The 18,570-nt window shown below is 57.5% G+C and overlaps 3 protein-coding genes across 5 annotated transcripts; 2 read left to right on the top strand and 1 right to left on the bottom strand.

Annotated features, from left to right (window-relative positions):
• The first annotated feature begins 1,995 nt into the window (after positions 1-1,995).
• TMEM221 (transmembrane protein 221) lies at positions 1,996-11,908 on the top strand. Of its 2 annotated transcripts, none has more exons than XM_065858586.2 (4): positions 1,996-2,545; positions 5,398-5,483; positions 5,734-7,090; positions 9,025-11,908. In XM_065858586.2, exons 1-3 carry the CDS (start codon positions 2,250-2,252, stop codon positions 6,243-6,245), a joined length of 894 nt encoding a protein of 297 aa, XP_065714658.1. In that variant the 5' UTR covers positions 1,996-2,249; the 3' UTR covers positions 6,246-7,090; positions 9,025-11,908. The 2 variants fall into 2 exon arrangements, with proteins under 2 accessions (XP_065714658.1, XP_071655880.1); XM_071799779.1 differs by having other exon boundaries at positions 5,734-8,685; positions 9,025-11,577.
• Positions 6,568-13,453, bottom strand: BORCS8 (BLOC-1 related complex subunit 8). The gene is made up of 5 exons (XM_065858587.2): positions 13,374-13,453; positions 12,199-12,311; positions 8,430-8,494; positions 7,895-8,002; positions 6,568-7,054 (listed from the first exon to the last, which is right to left on the bottom strand). Exons 1-5 carry the CDS (start codon positions 13,408-13,410, stop codon positions 7,012-7,014), a joined length of 366 nt encoding a protein of 121 aa, XP_065714659.1. The 5' UTR covers positions 13,411-13,453; the 3' UTR covers positions 6,568-7,011.
• On the top strand, positions 13,448-18,268 carry RFXANK (regulatory factor X associated ankyrin containing protein). 2 transcript variants are annotated; one of them, XM_065858354.2, is made up of 10 exons: positions 13,448-13,735; positions 14,050-14,285; positions 14,460-14,525; positions 15,149-15,229; positions 15,498-15,563; positions 15,708-15,808; positions 16,744-16,869; positions 17,264-17,330; positions 17,509-17,589; positions 17,915-18,268. In XM_065858354.2, exons 1-10 carry the CDS (start codon positions 13,455-13,457, stop codon positions 17,971-17,973), a joined length of 1,164 nt encoding a protein of 387 aa, XP_065714426.2. In that variant the 5' UTR covers positions 13,448-13,454; the 3' UTR covers positions 17,974-18,268. The 2 variants fall into 2 exon arrangements, with proteins under 2 accessions (XP_065714426.2, XP_065714427.1); XM_065858355.2 differs by having other exon boundaries at positions 13,703-13,783.
• The last annotated feature ends 302 nt before the right edge of the window (positions 18,269-18,570 follow it).

Raw genomic sequence — 18,570 nt, 5'->3', positions numbered from 1 at the left:
CCGCTGACGGGTTCAGGCTCGGGCTGAGATGGAGGGTCCTGGGCGCTCTGCCCCGGATCCCCCGAGCCCGCGATCTGCCGGGCAGCCCCGGGTGACCACGCCGGGGGTCTCGCTCCCCCTGGGTGCGGCGTGGATGCTCAGGGCTGTCCGGGAGCTGCTGGGTGTGGGGTTCCCCCGGGAGCACCCGTGTTTACAGCAGCCAGGGGGAACTGATGCAATTCCCAAGCTCCCGTTACGTGAGCGAAGCCGCCCGGGAAGCGGTTGGGAAGGGCTGGAAATCAGCTCCCACACCAGCCCTGCGGTGGGGACACCTCCACCGCGGCCATGCTGGGGGTCCCTTCCCATCCCGGGGAGCTCGGGAATAGGGGCTGGAGAGATGGGGACTCTCTGGATGAGGATTTTGGTGCAGGCTGCGCTGGCAGAATGGACACGACAGCTTGCTTAGATCTGCTTTTAAAGCTCATGATTTATAGAGGGCTTCAGAGTGCGATTAGCAGACCGTTAATTAGCCCTGCTCATAATCTTAATTGATCCTGAAGAGGAGGTGGGAGTGAGAACAGAAGTGCGAGAGCATCGCAGAGCAGCACCCCGGCTGCCACTGAGTCCGAGACGACACATCCAGATGCCCTGTGCTGCCTGGGCCGGGCTTTGGGGACACACGGGGTGTCCCTTTGCCTGTCCCGTCCCCCTGCCTTCCCCTGGGGCTGGCGAAGAACCGCGCAGCAGCCGAACCCCTGCTTTGGGTGCAGGGGCTGCCTGAACCACCTGTTCAGGGGGTTCCCAGTCTGGGCTCTTCCCCGGGTGCTCCCTGCAGCATCTTGAAAGCTTTGAGCTCCCTCTTGAGGCCCTCCCTGCCCCAAAATCCTGGGGTCTTGGGGAGCCCGGGCTGCTGGATGTCCCAGGTGCACCCCTCTGAACACAGTTGAGCCCCCTCGCTCCCTGCACCACGGGGAAAGGACAGAGACACCATCACCAGGAGCTGGTTTGGGGATTTTGAGCCAAGTGCCAGTGACACAGGACCAGGGGCTGACATCCTCCCCAACCAAAAATGCAAGCGGGGTTGGAAATGAGCCGGGAGCCAAACCTGTGCTGCCTGCCAAGGCCAACACACCAGCTTCCAAAATAGCCCGTGTCCCACGCGGCTCCGACCGGAGCAGAGGGTGCCAGCGGGAACCACCCACGCGGGACGGGAAGGCCGGCAGCGCCGCGACAGGCAGCGCTCCGCCGCCAGACGGAAAGGTCACCCCGTCCGGATCCCACAGCCAGGCCTGGGCACGGACCCAGGCGCTGATGACACCAGGCTGGAGGAGTCAGTGTCGCAGCCGGTGCCCTGGCCTTGGCCCTGGCAGGGTGCCCGGGACGTGCACAGAAAGGCCCGATCCCCATGTCCCCTTGTCCCATGTGCCAGGGAAGCTGCTGTGGCGGAGAGCCTGGGTTTGAGCAGGGAAACCCTGCCTCAGTTTCCTCCCCGCTCCCGAGGCGCAGGGTCTTTCCCAAGGCAACAGATGACCTGTAGAGCGAACTTTCCTGAATTAATCCTCCTCAAATCCTCCCCGGTTCCCAGGGGGAGCCCACTGGCAGGGCAGATCCCAGGGGAAAAGGCGCTTCTGCTTCTCAGGATATTTATAAGACACGGGAAACTTGTGCCGGCCCCAAGGGCTGGTGGCTGCCGGCAGGGCCTTGCGGGACTGAGAACATTCTGGGTGCTCATTCCTGACCCAGCGAGGGTGCCCCCCCCGTCCACCTGTCCCTCTGTCCATACACCCACTCATCCGTTCATCCCTCTGTCCATCCATCCGAGCCCACACGGGCTCCTCAGACCTCCCCGGTCCTGCTCCTTCCATCACTCCCCGAGCCTCCACCGGCCCCGAAGAGGCTCCTGGGGCCCCGTCAGGGGGAGGATCCCGGGCGGAGCCGCCCTGTGCTGCCCGGGGAGGGGGGGCCCGGCCCGGGGGAGCCGCTCGGCTGCAGCCCCCGCGGCGAGGGGCCGGACCGGGAGGCAGGACCGACCCGCCCCGGCCGGGCAGCGGCGCAGGGAGGGAGGCGAACTCCCGGCGGGGCCGCAGCTCCGAGCGGCGCTTCCGAGCCGGTGCCGGTTCCAGGTGCCGGTTCCCGCTTCCCCATCCCGGTCGCACCGGACGGAGACGGGAGCGCACGCAACTTTGTCGGGGCGGATCAAACCTGCCAGCCCGGTGACCCCCTCCCTTACCGGTGTTCCCCCGGTTGCCGGTGCCGGTACCGACCCCGCCATGCCCGCCGCTTACCGGCAGCGGGCCCTGACGGTGCTGCTGCTGTTCGGTACGCTGGCCGCCGCCATGGCCCTGCTCGCCTCCAGCCTCATCTTCCAGCTGCCGTCGGGGCGGGTCGGTCCCGGTGCCGGTGCCGGTCGAGGGGCTTTACCGGAGCCGGCGGCCGCGGTGCTGCTGCCGGTGTCGGCCGTGCTGGCCGCGCTCTGCCTGGTGCTCAACGTGAGCTGCTTGCTGCTCTGCCTCCTCCACGGCTACTTCAGCACCGAGCTGTGCCGGGGGCAGCCCGGGCCCGAGCGGTGAGAGCTGCGGGGGCACCGGGGATTGGGGGTGCAGGGGGATGTGAGGAGCACCGGGGATTGGGGGTGCCGGGGGATGTGGGAGGCACTGGGGATTGGGGGTGCCAGGGGATGTGTGGGCACCAGGATGCTCTGGAGGTGCAGGGGGTGGCTCAGAGGAGTTTGGGAGGAGGAGGTCTGCAGGTAGGGAGGGTGCTGGGGGATGCAGAAGGGATTGAGGGGTACAGGAGAGCACCGCTGTGCCTCTTCCCACACTGTGGGCTCACACACAGCCCTGCAGACCCCTCCTGCACCCCAAGATCTGGCCTTTGCCAGGGCCCCCCCAGTCCCTGCAAAAGGGGGTTGTGGGGAGCAAACGATGCTGCTGTGAGCACCTGGATATCACAAAATTCGCCTCTGCTGTAAATGTGCTGCTTAATTTGGGGTGCTTTGCAGCAGCAGAGCTGAGCTCTCTGGGTCTCTACCAAGGTGGTTGCACAGGCAGCACCAAAATGACCACAGGCCTGGGATCATTAACCATAAACACGTGTTGACTTAATTATTACCAGCACATTTACACTTGCAAAACTGTTTCTGAAGCAATTCCCCTCTCCTTCCTTGGCAGACACCTGGGCTGGGTTGGTAGTTCCTCTGCCCGCACTGGCCCAGCACCAGCTCCTGGGTTAAAACCAACAAACAACTCGTGAATAATGAGATTTAAAAGCATCTTGGTGGTGGAAACTGGTCTGTATATGGAGGTCCCTCCATGTAGCTCATGCAATGGTCCCCAGGGGATCATTTTGGGACCGCTCGGACTTCAGCAAGTCAAGATTCATTTAAAGGAAATCAGAATGTTCCTTTTGTCCCTAATTAGACAAACCCACCAATGCCTCATGCTCTGCACCCCAGCAAGCGGCAGCGTCTCCTCTCAGCGTCTTCCAAGCGAAGCTGATGCTTAGCGAGCTCGTTAGCAATGAGAGCAAAAGATTTCTGCAAAACACAGTTCCTGTAGCAAACTTTGCTTTGTGTAGGAGCTCAGTTTCTGCTGGAAAACTCTTACTGCAGAAAAACCCCCATCAGCTGCAAATTTGTCTGAGATCTGGGCTTCATTTGGGCTGTAAACCGCTCAGTTGCAAAGTCGGGAGGTTCAACTTTGAAAATCCTGAGCGTGACACGGGAGCAGCGCTAATCAGGCAGCCAGATGCAAAGGCACAGGGACAGCCCGTGCTCAGACAGCAGCGACTTGCTCAAGGACTTAAGAGGGCAGAGCGACCACTGTCCCGCGGTGCGGTGATTTTAAATGGTATTTCTGTGCCCTGCCCCACGGCCCCAGCAAAGCCAGAGGCTGCTTTTGGCTTTGCTGCAGGTGACATGAGGCGTCGGGAGCCCTGGTCTGGCGTCCCTTTGCCTGGTATCTCAAGGACGTCACTTAGTCTGGTAGTGCCTCAGTTTCCCCAGCTGCCACCTGAAGGTTCCGCTCATCTTTGGGAGGAAAAGGGCAGGTTCTTGGGATGCGGGGGTGCTGTCCCTGGGCAGAAGGTCTCCCCCACGATGTGGGATGCCATTAGTTGCCGTCTCCTTGTGGCCGAGGCGCCGGTTTCATTAGGGGACCCGCTCACGTCCCAGGGACCTTTCCCACGTTGGGCTTGTCACACTGAATTACCGCTCGGCTTCTCAGCGCTGCGCTCAATAGTCTGAGCCAGCTCCAAACAAAGTCCTTCTCCTCCCCGCTAATCCTCCCCCTGACTCAGGTAATTAATGAAACAAAGCGGCTGCTCTTCCCCAGAGCGAGTCCAGGGTCTATTAACAGCTCCCGGCTGCGGGTGGCAACGGCCAAGAGGCTACAAGAAGCCTGGGATGGGCCAGGCCATGCTGGGGGAGCCTGGGCCAGGGCACAGCATCCCCGGGGGCCAAATTCACCCCACGGGTGCAAAGAACTGGGCTTATCCTGCCCCTCTGGTGGGTCCTTCCCAGCCAGGGCACATTTCCAACCACCTCCCTGGGATTTTTGGAGGTTGTCAGCGGGACCTGGTGCACGGTTGGTTGTTGCAAGGGACCGTTTGCATCTTCTCAGCATCCCTTTGCTGTTCCGCTCCCCCTGAGTCGCCTGGCACCCGTCTGCCTCGCTATGCCACATCCCCTAATGACCTCTCCCAATTAGCGCAGGCATCCTCTGGTGACAGCAGCCTCCAAATCCCAGCAAGAACTGGGGTTTGCCAGGTCAACCTGGCTCTGGAGATGCCCAAACAGAGAGCGTGTTCTGGAAAACAGAGGCAGCAGACACTGGGGTGGGTGCTGGGTGGGAAACAAAGGCTCTGTTGGAATCAAACTGGTCTTTTCATGTGTTTCTTAAGCACAATTCAAGTACCAAGCCCACTCCAGACAAAAGGTTTGCAATCAGAGCTGAGCACAGAAATCCAACCCCAAGGGTGAAGAGAGACCCCGGCCTTGCTTTAATGCGCAAGCACTTTTCTTGTCATTCTTTAAGGGCTTGACACACCCCAGATTTGTTCCTTTCTTGCACTTCAGGGTTTGCTGAACAGGGGCAAATCACCTGAAACAAAAGCCTCCAGCCATTTCTCTCTCCTGAGCCCCTGTCCCCAGCCGCTTTTTGAACACACCAGGCAGGAGAAGTTGGAAATGTCAAGAGATTTCACAAATCTTCTGTTCCAGAGAGGGAAGAACACAGCGCGGGGGAAACCCCAACTCAGCACCGGTCCCTGGGCTCATGACCCAGCTCTGAACCTCTTCTCTACGCAAAAAACACTTTCAGTTTCTCAGCCAGGGCCAGAGCATCAGCTTTTTCTTCTCCTGTGCTGAGAGCAGGGCCAGGGGATGACACAGCCCCGTGGGTTTTGTCACCTGTTTTGCAGGGCGGATTGGTTCCTTCTGGACAGCCGGAGGGTTCGCCACGCTGCCATCGGCTTGTTCTGCTGCGGGGTCTCCGTCTACCTCACAGGCAAGTGCCCATTTCTCACCAGTCCAGCCCAGCAGAGAGGAGCATTTCCAGCCCAGTGCGCTGGTCACTGGGTGCCCGTGAGCTTCCGAGTTTCTCCTACAGCGTCGGGTTTGTTTTACAGATGGCTTTGCCAGCTCATTCCTATAGTACGAACTTTCTGCTCTGGGTGACAAACCTGAAGTTTGCAGGTCAGGTGCATCATCGCTTTAGTGCTTCTGCTTCCTCAAGCTGTTCTGCGCTCTCCTTGCAGCTCTCGCCATCTACATGCTGCTGCTGTTTGAACTGGAGGCCGGAATCGCCAGCGCCTGCATCCTCTCCTCCGGCATCATCGTCCTGCTGATCACGGTGACGCATGCCCTGGTCCGGGCTTCCCAAGTTTCACGCCGCAGCCGCTCCGAGGTCTCTCACACCCTGTACGAGAACGACTCTGCCCAGCATGGCGAATCCTCCACCAGCGATTTGAACAACAAGAACACAGCTTTACCCCGGCCCCAGCCCGAGATCCACAGGGAATTTTCCTTCCCTCCTTTCCTGGAGCACAAATCCCAGCTGGGATCTGCAGCCAGCAGCAACCTCACCTCCTCAGGCAGCCCCAGGCTTTGCTCCGAGAGCTACAACCCGCCCCGAACGCACCGGACACTGTCGGTGGAGTCGGGGCTGCTGCAGGCGCAGGGAAAGCCCTGGAACGGCGTGGCGCGGGAGATGAGGGACGTGCTGGCACGCAAACCCGCAGCCTCGGGCAAGGACTCGACTCTGGTGTGAGCCAAGTGGGAACTTTTCACCCCTGCAGGCACCAGGGCCAAGATTTGCGTTTCTGTTTAAAGCTTAATTATAGGTCACGACTCACCAGAGCTGAGTAGCAGCTGCTTTTCCACCTTTTGCTTGGGGTCTGTGCGGCCACTGCCCGATGGGGATGAAGAAACTCATTTTTTTGGTGGTTATTGTTGTTTGAAGCACAGGACAGTTTCTTTCTTCACTTGGAAGGCTCCAACTCTGCATGTCTTTGCTTTATCTGGTGCCCTTTGGGACATGCAGAGCCGCCGGGCTGCAAGACCCCCCGGCCCCAGTGAGCAACAGGGGAAGGTTCAGACAAAACTTTTTATTATTGTTCTCATTTAAACCAAATTCAGCAACTCCCTGGCACACACATGAAAAACTCTCCTCGCAGAACGCCTCCCATCAAAGCTGAAGTGTGCCTACATTTGCACAGCCATCCACAAAATCCTGAAAGCAAGACCTGCTTTTTATGAGATATTTCTGTGGCCGAGAGGTAGAGAGAAAAATGCCTCACTGGAGTCTGGAAAGGACAAAAGCAGAACCAGCCCGTGTCCCTGTGGAATGGGACACAAGTGCTCCCTGAAACACCCCCCCCAGAACGACAGTCCTGACCCCAGCGGCAGGATTTGCAGCACCTTGTTCCTGGGAACAGAGGCAGAGGCCTCTGCGCAGGTTCAGAGATCCAGCGGGTGTTTCTCACTCCTCCCCGGGGCTGGAGAAGGCAGCAGAGGATGGTTGGTCCTGGCCGAAATCACGAACTGGCTGGAGGATTCTTGCTTTGGGGGGCCACGGTGCTGTAGAAAGAAAAGAGAGTCACGTCCAGCAGACAGGTAGGACGGCACAGCCGTAAGAATGTGACGAACTAGGGGTTCCCTCAGATAAAAGCTCCCTGCTCGCAGCACACGCCAGCCCCCGTGGGTGTCCAGGGCCATCTTTGCAGCCACACTGCTGCAAAAACCACTCTGGGCTGCACAGAGCGAGACCCTGACGTGCAGGAAACTGGGAACATACGGAACCTGGAGCAGAACGGTCAAAGGCAGAGTCATTCTGCAGAGCTGGGGCTCTCTGTTCTGCCAGGGAGGGTATTGGGGAATTTTTCTCACTCCCACCCAGACTCCGACACCAACACCGTTCTCAGGAGAGACGCGTACACCAGACTCAGACGATCTGCCAACTGATATTTTAGGAGCTGTGGTTCAACTGCAAACCTACAAAAATGCATCATCATTCTGCTACCACTCATCTCCGTGGGATTCTGCCCCAAAAGAGCCACAAACACAAGAGAGAACAGCCCCAAACGCAGCTCTCACCTCCTCCACCCCAGCAGCATCATCTCACTCCAAACTCCTTTGACACAAAGATTTAATGTATTACACAACCAAACCCTTTATAAATAAGGAAATAAATTATTTTCCAGTTATTCTTTTGTTAAAAAAAGATTATTTGTTTCCCAGTAAACAAAGCCAGAAGATCGCTGGAAGGCAAGCAGCGTGCTCTTTCAAACAATCATCTAGAATCGTGTGAGTGAGGTATTATAACCACTGGGCGTATTTGTGTGAGCTGCATCACATCAGCAAAGCCTCTGCCAGCCAGAACAGTCACCGCACACCCAGGCACTCACATCCCCGCGCTACCTGCGGCCCTGCGCGGCGTTCAGCTGCTCCTTCATGGCAATGGCGTGCTTGAGCAGACTGTCGATGCTCTTGAAGTACACACTGCTGTCAGTCATGTTCTTGATGGCACTGAAAGGAGAAAACCAGGGGATGCATTAGTATTTCCTAAAGCATCGCGGTTTTAGAGCAAAGCCTGTAGTGAAAGGACCAGGGGTGATGGTTTTAAATTAAAATGGGAGTTTCAGGCTGGACATGAGGAAGGAATTGTTGGCCCTGCAGGTGGTGAGAGCCTGGCCCAGGTTGGCCAGAGAGGTGGTGGATGAACCGTCCCTGGAGACATCCCAGGCCAGGCTGGACAGGGCTCTGAGCAACCTGAGCTGGTGAAGATGTCCCTGTCATGGCAAGGGTGGCACTGGGGGAGCTGGAACCCAAACTGTTCTGATTCTATGATTCACACACTGTGCTCTCACCCTGGTTTACACCAAGCAGCTTCTGCTTGGTTTTTAGCACCTCTGCCTGCAAACACAACCCTCCTGCTCGGGGGAGTCTCTCATACCTGCAGGCGTACTCCACTGTGTAGATGGCTCCTTGGCTTTGCTCCTCCCAGCTCTGCATGTCACTCTGGAAGAGAAGGGAAAGCGGCATCGTTAGGCACACACTGCACAGACGCAGTGATCCCCTCTGCATCCTTGTCCTCCCATCTGCTCTGAAATCCTGGTGTCTGACCCTGAGCAGCAGCCAGCACTGAGCCCTTCAGTGCTGGGGAGGTCAAACCTCAAATCCTGGGGGCAGTTTTGGGCCCCTTGTGCCAAGTAAGAGCTTGAGGTGCTGGAGCGAGTTGAGAGAAGGGAACGGAGCTGGGGAAGGGGCTGGAGCACAAGGGTGATGGAAGCAGCTGAGGGACCTGGGGGGTTTAGTGAGGAAATGACCAGGGGAGGTTGAGGTTGGATGTGGCGAACAATTTCTTCCCCAAAGGGCTGTGGGGCCTTGGAACAGGCTGCCCAGGGCAGTGCTGGAGTCACCATCCCTGGAGGGTTGGACAGACGGACATGAGGTTCTCAGGACATGGGGCAGTGCCGGGGTGGGTTATGGTTGGACTCCATGATCTTGAGGGGCTTTTCCAACCAAAATGACTCTATGATTCCTTTCAGGAGCTGGAAGGAGCCCTAGAAATGTCAACCGCCACATGCAGCCACTCCTGGCTTGGAACAGAATTCTACACTGTAGCTCCAAGGAAAAGAAAAAACCAAACAAACACACAAATCACCATGAAAACGAAGCTGAATTCAGAGGCGTAGCTCAATAGATAACTGCTTCCAAAGTCCTTAAGTAGTTCGGGCGCTCTTTAAAATGTATTCTCATGGGAGCTAATTTTCCAGTCTATTCTGCTGGGTCTTGTTAGGAGCCAGAGGCGATCCAAGGGCCCCTTTCTGTGAGCGAAGGAGGTCGGGCAGGAGCTTGGACCATGTCCAGCGTCACTTCTGCTGCTCAAAGCCTGCCCTCCACCAGGGCACTCGACCGCGCGGCTTTAAACAACAAAAGAAACAAGCCTCTGCATGCAAGTTCTCTGCGGGAGAGGGTCCTTCGACCCCGGACTCACAGCCTCACAGCGATCACGCTCGTCCCAGAGTCCGGTCACGTTTCACACGCCTGTATCTGTTGCTGGGAACACACTTTGAGTGCAGAGGCAGCTGCGAAAGACGCAGAAACTTCCCCGCAGCTCCCCACCCCGATTTGTCCGAGGTGCCGGATGATCTTTAACAACCGTTTAGACCCTGATGTGGTACCAGCTCAGCCATATGCGTCCCAGCCACTTTTCTGTGGCGCTGATGCTTCCGGGCACCATCAGATTATAATCACTTCCCTTTATCACAGCCAGGGATGGCTGTTCCCCGTATTCATGCTGCTTCCTGGGATTTTCATGTTGTTAAGTAGGAACAAGAGCCTTTCCCTAGAGCTCCTCCCTTCTTAATCTTCGATTGATGTCCTTTCTTAAAATTCCCAGGACGCACCCCTTGGATACAGTCTAAGAATGAAAGCCAGTGATTAATACAGAATATTATCAGTAAATTAACGAGGAGATGTAAGTTCTCAACGGCCCAGGCGAAATCCAGCACGGATCCTGTGCGGGGCTCAGCAGCACAGTGAGGGCCGGGCTCTTATCAGGGAGGCGCTAAATCCGCTTGGAGACAGGGAAGAAGGTATTAAGATTATTGTATTATCCAAGTTTTCATTGTAAAGCCCTGGAGGTGACCTTCTCTTTGCAGAAACTTTTCTCCCAGCCCCTTCCTGCCCAGTCTTGCCCAGGTTTAATCCCCCTGGGAATTTTAAATGCTGAATTCTGTTGCTGCGTGCGTGAAGGAAAGCTGGAAACCACCAATAAATCCTTTCTACATTACCTCCACCTTGGGACTAAATTAGCTGAGAACGGAGCCGCACAGAACATTCCTTTTTCTTCTTTTCTGTTCTGAAGAATTCAAGCCATCTCACCTTAATGCTTTTGCCTGATTTAGATAGAACCTGACAGCGTTTTCACGGTGTGCAGCCTGGCTGACACCCTCCTGTTCCAGTCTCCAGCCACAAAGCCGCAGAGCAACCCAAAATATCCAGCCCTGTCTAACTGAACACGCTGTTGAGTGAATCCGTCTCTCCCAGGGTTTCATCCTCCCAGGTCCTCGCAGGGACTGGTTACAGCAGGGAGGAGAAGATGCTCCCAAACATGATGCCACAGCCTTGGGGCAAAAATGAACTCAAGAGCTGACAAGGCTGGAGGAAAAGTCACTAAGCAGCAGCTCTGGATCTGCAGTTGTTCCAGCGGCCACAAATTGTTTTCTTTCCATTCTTCTCCCAGCTCTTCCCACAGCAGCGCGGTGTTAAACACAGCCGAGAAGCAGGAAAGGAGTGAAGATGGTGGAAGTGCCCGTGCAGTGGGCAAAAAGGAACGAAAATAACCTGCTGGGGCAGTTCCCCGGGGCGAAGGGCTCTGTCCTGACACGCAGCATTACCACAGGGAGCACCGAGCTCTTCCTCATGTACACGAGTGGCCAGGGCAGGAGGGAGGCAGCGAAGTGAACGAAAAGACGGAAAGTATCTGGTGGTTGTGACACGAGGGGACACAGGGTCCTCGTCTTCGCTGCTGGTGTCCACAGGACAGCAGGAGCTCCTTTCTCGCAGGAAGAAAGTGGAAAACGGCAGCAATTTTGGCTATAAAAGAGAATTATCTGGGACGGCTGCAGCTGGGAAATGAACTTCGATGATCAGCGAGGTCACAGGACGCTGCGGAAACTGCAACGAGCACAGCGAGCCAGGAAAATGAGAGAACCAAAGGTTTTCAGAGATCTCTACCCAGCACAACCCCCCCCCGCCAACATCACACTCCGTGTCGCTTCCATCAGCGCTTCTGTGCTGTCCCTCATCCCCATTCCGCACCATTCGGTGACAGGAACTGATCTCTTTCCTCTGTGTGACTTGTCAGACCATTTGCTCCATTTCCTTTTGTTCAGGACACATCCCCCGAAATCGGGACTATCTTGATTAAACGAAAGCGAGTGACAGCTCAGGAATAATCTTACAGACCTGTCTCCCGTGTGCCAGCGACGCGGCGGCATCCGCATGTGCTATACACACATATACGTCTCTATATCCCTGCATGCAGACACGTATATAAAATGCTAATAAATAATTGAATAATGAAGTGTCACAAAGCAGGTTAATTTGGAAAGCAGGGCTGTAAAGCAAAGGTGAAAAATGGGGCCTGACAGCGCATTAGCATGGCCACGAGGCAGCGAGCGATTCGCGAGACATCGCTCCTAATGAATCACGACTGGCAGAAGAGGGAGAAGACAACAAGGCGGCGTTAACGTGTCTGCGCTCCGTGCTCTGGAGGGAAGGAGGAACACAGCTGCCAGACGCGATTCATTATCCCGCTTTCCCTCATGTGGGCTCTTCGCACTTGTTTCTTCACGCTCCCCTTTCCCTCCCCTTATTTTATAGGGGAAATAAAAAAATCTCCCAGCGCAGGCAGAGGTAATAAGATTTAACATCTCCCTCCTTTACGAGACAGACTCCTCATTCTTCTTTGTCTCCATGCACAAATCCAGCCACGTGAGCATGAGGTTGGACTCTCAAGCTTTTCTTCCCCCGAGGTAAATTTGCAACACTTCTTCATCTGCAGCTCAGACTGAGTCGGGGTCCCGCAGCCCCTCCATGGCTGATCCACTCTCTCCTTCCCAGGAGGTGACACAGGGACGATGCGCCGAGTCAGGAGAACAGCTTGTGCTGGGTTTTGTCGCAGTTCGGGAGCCTGAAGCGAAGCGCCAACTCACCTTGTGCTGCGCGAGCTCCGGGAGGGACCTGCGCACATGCTCCTGCAGCCGGTACAGAGCCACCGAGGGCTCGTTGGCCAGGACGTACATGCTCTCCGTGAATTTGTCCGTAACTGCAACAAAATAAACCCCACAGTAGTTATGGAAAGTGGGGAACAACGGGGAGAAGAGGGGGTTGGAAAAGGTCTCGTGGTCCTGTCTCCAACACAACAAAGAGATGAGAGCAAAATTCAACATTTATTATGTTTACTATACTTGGGTTATGACCATCGCTGGGCCCTTTCTGAGCAATTTGGAGGGGGCAGATGCGTCCCACTGGTCCCCTCCAGACGCTTCCCCCAGGTGACATCCTAAAAATGTCCCAGAGGAGACGCTTTCCCCCTTATACCCCCCAGTCCTGGCCACAGAAATCCCTTTTCAGCCGGTGATTTTCCCAGCTCCGATCGCTCCTTCCCCGCAGCTTCTCCAAGCGAACACCAAGAGCTCCCCAGAATGAAGAGGTACAAACATTAAGAGATTATTCTTTGTTCATGGCTGGGGGGGAGTGAATCAGGGAGGGTTTCCCCCAGGCTGAAGGAAACACCTCTGGGTTTCTGCACAATGTTTTAGGGAAAATTACTTTCTGCTCCTCCCTCCAGAGCTGTTGGTTCAGTGACAAGCGCTCGGGGCTGTGACACCCATCTTATGAATAAAAATGAGAATAAATACTAAACTTTACAGGAATAATTATCCCCAGCCAGGACAGATGCAGGTGCTGTGGGTCTGTCCATCCATCTGTCTGTCCAGACATCTCTACTGACAGGTGTCACTCATCAGCCCCTTGCAAAGAGGGGACAAGGCTGGGGAGGGGGACACCGGGGTCCCGCCCGCCCCGCCGCTCCCTGCCCTATCACGACACATCGCGACCAACCCCCCGTGCCTTTCCGGGCCCTGCTGTGCCGCAAGGCCCCGTCGCCACCTGCGCCACCCCGTCACAACGTGCCCTGCCCAGGCGTATCTTTCTCCCTCAAGACCCGCAAGGCCCTGCCGCGACTTCTCCCCGGCACTGAGTCGCTCTGTCGCGACCCGCGGGGTCCTGTCGCGACCGGCCTATTCAGACCCGCAGACCGTTGCAGCGACGGCCCCGCGGCTCCCGGGGGTCCCCAGAGGCTCCCGGGGTCCCCGGTCTCTCCCACCTTTCTTCACCTTCAGCTGCATCTCCGGCTCCTCCATCCCGCCCCGGCCGCCGCTTCCGCTTCCGCCGGTGCCCCCCTTAAATGGCCCCGGCCGGAACCCCCGCGGCGCCGCCCCCTTTGCGCAAACCGCCGCGACGGGAAACACTGACCCAGCACGATCGTTCCGCCTCGTCCCCCCCCCCCCCGCCGGGTGCTCCCCCCGGACTGTCCTCCCGGCCGCACGGGGACCCCCCCGGTGTCCCCCGCTCCCCTCGGGCACCTCACAGCCCGGCGCGGCCGCCCCAGCCCGGCCGAAGGAAGGGGAAGTACCGGGGCGGGACGCGGAACTCCCCCGTTCCCGGCTGTGGCGGGGGATGCCGGGGGTGAGCCCGGGCTCCGCACCGGGGACCGGCGGCCTGGGACAGCCCGGGGTGACCGGGGCCAAGGGGGGGTGTCTGGGGAGAAGGGGGTTCCCTTTGCTGGGGACCAGCGGTCCGGGGGCGGCCCCGGTGGCAGCTCCGGTGACCGGAGGTTTTGTCCCCTGGTGCCATGGGGACAAGGGCAGGGGGACCCCAAACAGGCACCCAGGAGCTTGGGGACCGCGAGTTCTTGGTGCTGGGGGACCCAGCAGCCTCCCCCCTATCCCTGGAGATGTCCCCACGACTTGTCCCCGTCCTAATGCGTTGTGTCGCGGCAGGTGTCCCATGGAAGGGGAAGAAGCCGCCGCTCGCCTTGCGGAGACCCCCCCGAACAACAGGGACCCCCCCCCGAACAACAGGGACCCCCAGGAGCTCCCGAAGGAGGAGGAAAATGGAGCTGAGGGAGCGGCAGCCGCAGAGGAGCTGGTTGGGGCTGGGGACACGGGGGACAGCGGTGTCCCCACGGGGTGCCCGCGGCTGGAGCAGGACGTGCCACGCGTGGAGCACACGGACGGTGAGTCCTGGGGGCGTTCGGAGCTGAGACCCGGGCTCCTGCAGCCTCTGTCCCATTATAAACCAGGATCAACGAGCCCTGGGGTCACTTGGGGCTCATTGGGCCACGTCTGGAGCCCAGCCTGGTCCCCAAGGAGCGGAACCGAGGTCCCTAACAGCCATCCTTGTTTTGCAGGTGGAGCAGACGTCCTCCCAAAGCCCTCGGACAGGCAGAGGAGCCCCGAGCTCGCAGCCCTTGACAGTGAGTGTTCCCGGTGCTCGGAGCCGCTCAGGCGCAGCCCGATGATGGGCAGGCATGGGAGAGGCCGTGTGGGTCTCTCAGCCCACAAAAGCAGCTAGAAAAGAGTCTTTTATTGCTGCCAGTCCCTCCCACAACACAGCAAGACAACGTTCAAATCCGGACCTTGCAGGGAGAGGCCGCTGCGGTTCCATGAAGCGGAACCAGAGGTGGCAAACTCTTTCCATGGACTTCCCTAATGAAACTACAGATCTCTTCTTTGGAAACACATTGAGGTTTCCAAGTGGAGCTCTTCAAGGGTAGGAAATACGAGGATCCCCCGGTGCTGTATCTCGTGTACAATTATGTCATTAATGCTGGATCTCCGTGCCCCACACAGACCCTGCCCCTCCTCGGGAGCCTGTTCGGGCTGTTTCATCTTCCCTACTCCACTGTTGGTCAAACCTCAGTCTCCAGGCTCTTTACTTGCAAGGGAATAATTCCAGTTTTTGCAGGACTTAAGTTTTTGCTGGGGACGGGAGGGAACAGCTGCAGATAAGGCGCGTGAGACCTGAGATTCCACGACGCTCTCAGCCTCGGGTCAGGAGGAGGAGACGCGCCCTGAGTCTTTGCTCTCTCCGGAACAGGCTTCCCCCTGAAGCACTCAAACACGCTGACGAACAGACAACGAGGCAACGAGGTCTCAGCCCTCCCGGCCACGCTGGACAGTGAGTATCGCCGCGCAGAGCAGCTCCGTGATGGAGGGGCAGAGGGACAGCAGGACAGGAGCCTTGCTCCATCTCCACGCCATTCTGTGGCCACCAGGATGGTCTCAGGCTGCTCCCAGCTCTGCCTGTGGTGGCTGTTCCTTACCCATCAGAATTTTTGGGGTTCAGAAAGGGCCTGTCCAGTCACCACCCCCCCCAGATTTGCGGAGATGCTGGGTGCTGAGCTGGGGAAGGTTTGTCCTGACGGGTGAATTCTGTCTGTCCCCAGCACTGTCCATCCACCAGCTTGCGGCCCAGGGAGAGCTCAGCCAGCTGAAAGAGCACCTGCGGAAAGGTTCGTGCCTCTTCTCTTGGCTTCTTACCCCAGATTGCAGCACACCCTTCCATAACCATTTAGTTTTGTGGGTTTCCTGGGGGAACAGGGAGCAGATGGGGTTTTACCTTTCCCGTTTATGATGTCTCATCCGCATTTGTGCAGGTGAGAACTTGGTCAATAAACCCGACGAGCGAGGTTTCACGCCGCTGATCTGGGCTGCAGCCTTCGGAGAGATCGAGACGGTCCGTCACCTGCTGGAATGGGTAAGGCCACGCTCCCACAGCACCTCAGTGATAGAATTCCCACCCCCAGCCCCTCTGGCTGCCAAATTGTCCAGCACCATCCCGGTACCATCGCACAGCACCGAACAGGACACGTTTGCAGTGCTAATGGCTCAGACGCCAGCAGATGCTGCTCCCTGTTGGGCTGTGAGCTAAGTCAGGAGCATGAAGAGCCTTATCTCACCGCCAGCAATAACTGTTTGTAATTAAATATCTGCTTATTGGTAATTTGAGATCAGGTTTATCGCTGGGGCCCCATAATCTGCCAGCGAATGTGCTCGCTGAGGTATCGCTGCAGTTAATGAACTCATTGCCGCGTCGTCCTTGAGCGCTGGGCTTGCGGTTGAGGGGTGAGCAGGACCAGACCCTGCTGCGCCCCGGATTGAGCTGCTCCCCAAAGCTCCGTCCCACATCCAGCGATGAATGAGCTCTCATCCCTCATCAGCACTGCCCAAAATCTCTGTTACTGTATTAGTGGCAAAACTGAAATGCGTTACCAGAGAGACAAACAGAACGCCAAATACACGAGGTGATACATGGATAAAGGGTGTAATGAAGTCCAGGAGAGGTCTGTGGCTGGCAGGGCATGGAGGACAGGGAGGTTTTCTAGATAAATTGGTAGAAAAAGAGATGGTGGGTGCTGTATGCATTGCTAGACGGGCGGGCAATACTGCCGCTAGTGATGAGAAACAGGGCTGAGTAACAGGAGCCATCAGCCTTGCTCCACTGACACTGGAGAAGGGCTTTTCAGTCCTCACCTGAGAGGTTTGATGATGATTAAAACACAACTTTGGCAAGGAGAGGTCACTGTGACCGTATGAGCTGTGTCTGCCCCCCTGCTGGGACCATGATCAACCTCCTGGGGTCTCAGCAGGGTCCCTGTGTCCCCTCGGGATTCACACCCCTGCTGTCCCCAGGGCGCTGACCCCCACGCGCTGGCCAAGGAGCGGGAGAGCGCCCTGTCCCTGGCCAGCATGGGCGGCTACACCGACATCGTCACCATGCTGCTGGAGCGGAACGTGGACATCAACATCTACGACTGGGTGAGTCGGGGGCTTCACAAAGCTCCTTTTAAAAAGCAGCAGCGAATTCGCGGCTTCGGGGGCCGAATTTGCAGCAGCGCTGTTCCCCGAGCTCGCAGCGCTCGTTTGCCTGCTCAGGCGGGTGTTTCAAGAAATTAAGCTGGATAATGATTTTAAATGGTTTCCTTGGGCGCTCACACTGGTGATGTTACCAGCCACAAGGAAGCGGCACTCGGAACTTAAGGTCGTCTTTAAAATGATGCAGTTTCAAAGTTATTGTGGTGTACCAAGAATAAAACCTGCGCAGTGCTGCTCTGAAAGGAAACACCCAGCGAGGAGCTGGGTGAGGGGATCCTGGTGGGTTGGGGACCTGCCCTGCACGAGGCTCACGGTGACGCTTTCCATTTCCCCACAGAACGGCGGCACCCCCCTGCTCTACGCCGTGCGTGGAAACCACGCCAAGTGTGTCGAGGCCCTTTTAGGTAACGGGGAAAATCCACACTTAGTCCTTGGCCTTCAATCAGCTCGGGGGGTAGAACCCGCGCAGCCTGGGGGTGTCACAGGGGGCTGCCCTGCCAGGATGGGCACTTTTTGGGGGTCCCCTTGCCCCGGTCCGGACCTGGAGGGCGCCGTGCCCTGATCTCTGCTGCCCGCTTGCAGCTCGCGGCGCCGACCTGACGACGGAGGCGGATTCCGGCTACACCCCCATGGATCTGGCGGTGGCCCTGGGACACAAGAAAGGCAAGTGTCCCCCCATCCTGGCAGGGAGCCCCCGCCTTCCCTCCTGGAAGAGCCTCCAGGCAATTCCCAGCTTCCAGCCTCACTCGGGGCTTTTTTTGGCCATCCGCTCCAGCTCCCTGCTCTGCCAAGCAGAGAAAACAAGCCGGAGAAATCAAGATGGGTCCTGTTCCCCTTCCCCCCCGGCTCCAAACCAGAGCTGTGCTGGGACAGGGAACATGGGGACAGGGTTTTTCCAACCTCCCACTGGAAAACAGCAGTAAAACAGTGCCCAGTTCCTGCCTGCACGGGCTTGGCTTCCCTGGGTTTCACTTCTTCCCTCCATTAGTCCAACAGGTGATTGAGAATCACATCCTCAAGCTGTTCCAGAACAAGGAGCTGCCGTGACGCCTCTCCAGCCCCACGCGGGGTTTTCCTCCGGGACCACCGCGGCTTCACCTCCCCGTCCCAAAACGGGCAGCGGGACGATGCTCCGAGCAGGGAGCGCGTGGAGGATGCCGGGATCTGCCTGTCCCTGCGGATCTGTGCCTGTCCCCGAGGGCAGCACGGCCGCGCTCACACCCGGGGACACCTCATTCCTCAGAGCAGCTGCGTTTTCACTCTGTCTGGGCTCGGCTGCTTCGTGCGTGTCTGCATTCAGGTGTTTCATTGTTAGAAATAAACACTATGGCAGCTGTGTGGAGCCCTCTTCGTTGTCTCATTTTCCAGTTCCCAATCTCAGCACCAGTGAGGGGAACTGGGCCACCCAGCCACCAGGTGCACCGGTATTTCTCTCTGGAGCCATCTCTTTGAAGAGAGAAACTCCTTCGTAACATCATAAACTTGCCAAGCCCTCCCTGCACGTAGCACAGCCCTGGGTGACACCAGCACCAAACCAGAGCCCTGCGAGGCCAAAAACAGCCACTCCAAGATATTTGGGGGTTATTAGAGGCAGGCAGAGCCCCCAGACATGGCAGGAACATCTGTCCTGCTCCAGCCATGCAC

The sequence above is a fragment of the Patagioenas fasciata genome, chromosome 27, assembly GCF_037038585.1.
Source record: "Patagioenas fasciata isolate bPatFas1 chromosome 27, bPatFas1.hap1, whole genome shotgun sequence".
NCBI lineage: Eukaryota > Metazoa > Chordata > Aves > Columbiformes > Columbidae > Patagioenas > Patagioenas fasciata.
This window is presented reverse-complemented; position numbering and strand designations above follow the sequence as displayed.

What these genes read in the sequence shown, in the direction of transcription:
- TMEM221 (XM_065858586.2), top strand. Translation starts at nt 2,250, where the DNA reads ATGCCCGCCGCTTACCGGCAGCGGGCCCTGACGGTGCTGCTGCTGTTC. An exon ending in GGGCAGCCCGGGCCCGAGCG is followed by an intron (nt 2,546 to 5,397) that starts GTGAGAGCTGCG and finishes CCTGTTTTGCAG; the next exon opens with GGCGGATTGGTTCCTTCTGG. An exon ending in GGTCTCCGTCTACCTCACAG is followed by an intron (nt 5,484 to 5,733) that starts GCAAGTGCCCAT and finishes CTCTCCTTGCAG; the next exon opens with CTCTCGCCATCTACATGCTG.
- BORCS8 (XM_065858587.2), bottom strand. Translation starts at nt 13,410, where the DNA reads ATGGAGGAGCCGGAGATGCAGCTGAAGGTGAAGAAAG. An exon ending in GCAGCTGAAGGTGAAGAAAG is followed by an intron (nt 12,312 to 13,373) that starts GTGGGAGAGACC and finishes ATTTTGTTGCAG; the next exon opens with TTACGGACAAATTCACGGAG. An exon ending in AACGCCGCGCAGGGCCGCAG is followed by an intron (nt 7,055 to 7,894) that starts GTAGCGCGGGGA and finishes TTCTTTCTACAG; the next exon opens with CACCGTGGCCCCCCAAAGCA.
- RFXANK (XM_065858354.2), top strand. Translation starts at nt 13,455, where the DNA reads ATGGCCCCGGCCGGAACCCCCGCGGCGCCGCCCCCTTTGCGCAAACCG. An exon ending in ACGCGTGGAGCACACGGACG is followed by an intron (nt 14,286 to 14,459) that starts GTGAGTCCTGGG and finishes CTTGTTTTGCAG; the next exon opens with GTGGAGCAGACGTCCTCCCA. An exon ending in TCCGTCACCTGCTGGAATGG is followed by an intron (nt 15,809 to 16,743) that starts GTAAGGCCACGC and finishes TGCTGTCCCCAG; the next exon opens with GGCGCTGACCCCCACGCGCT.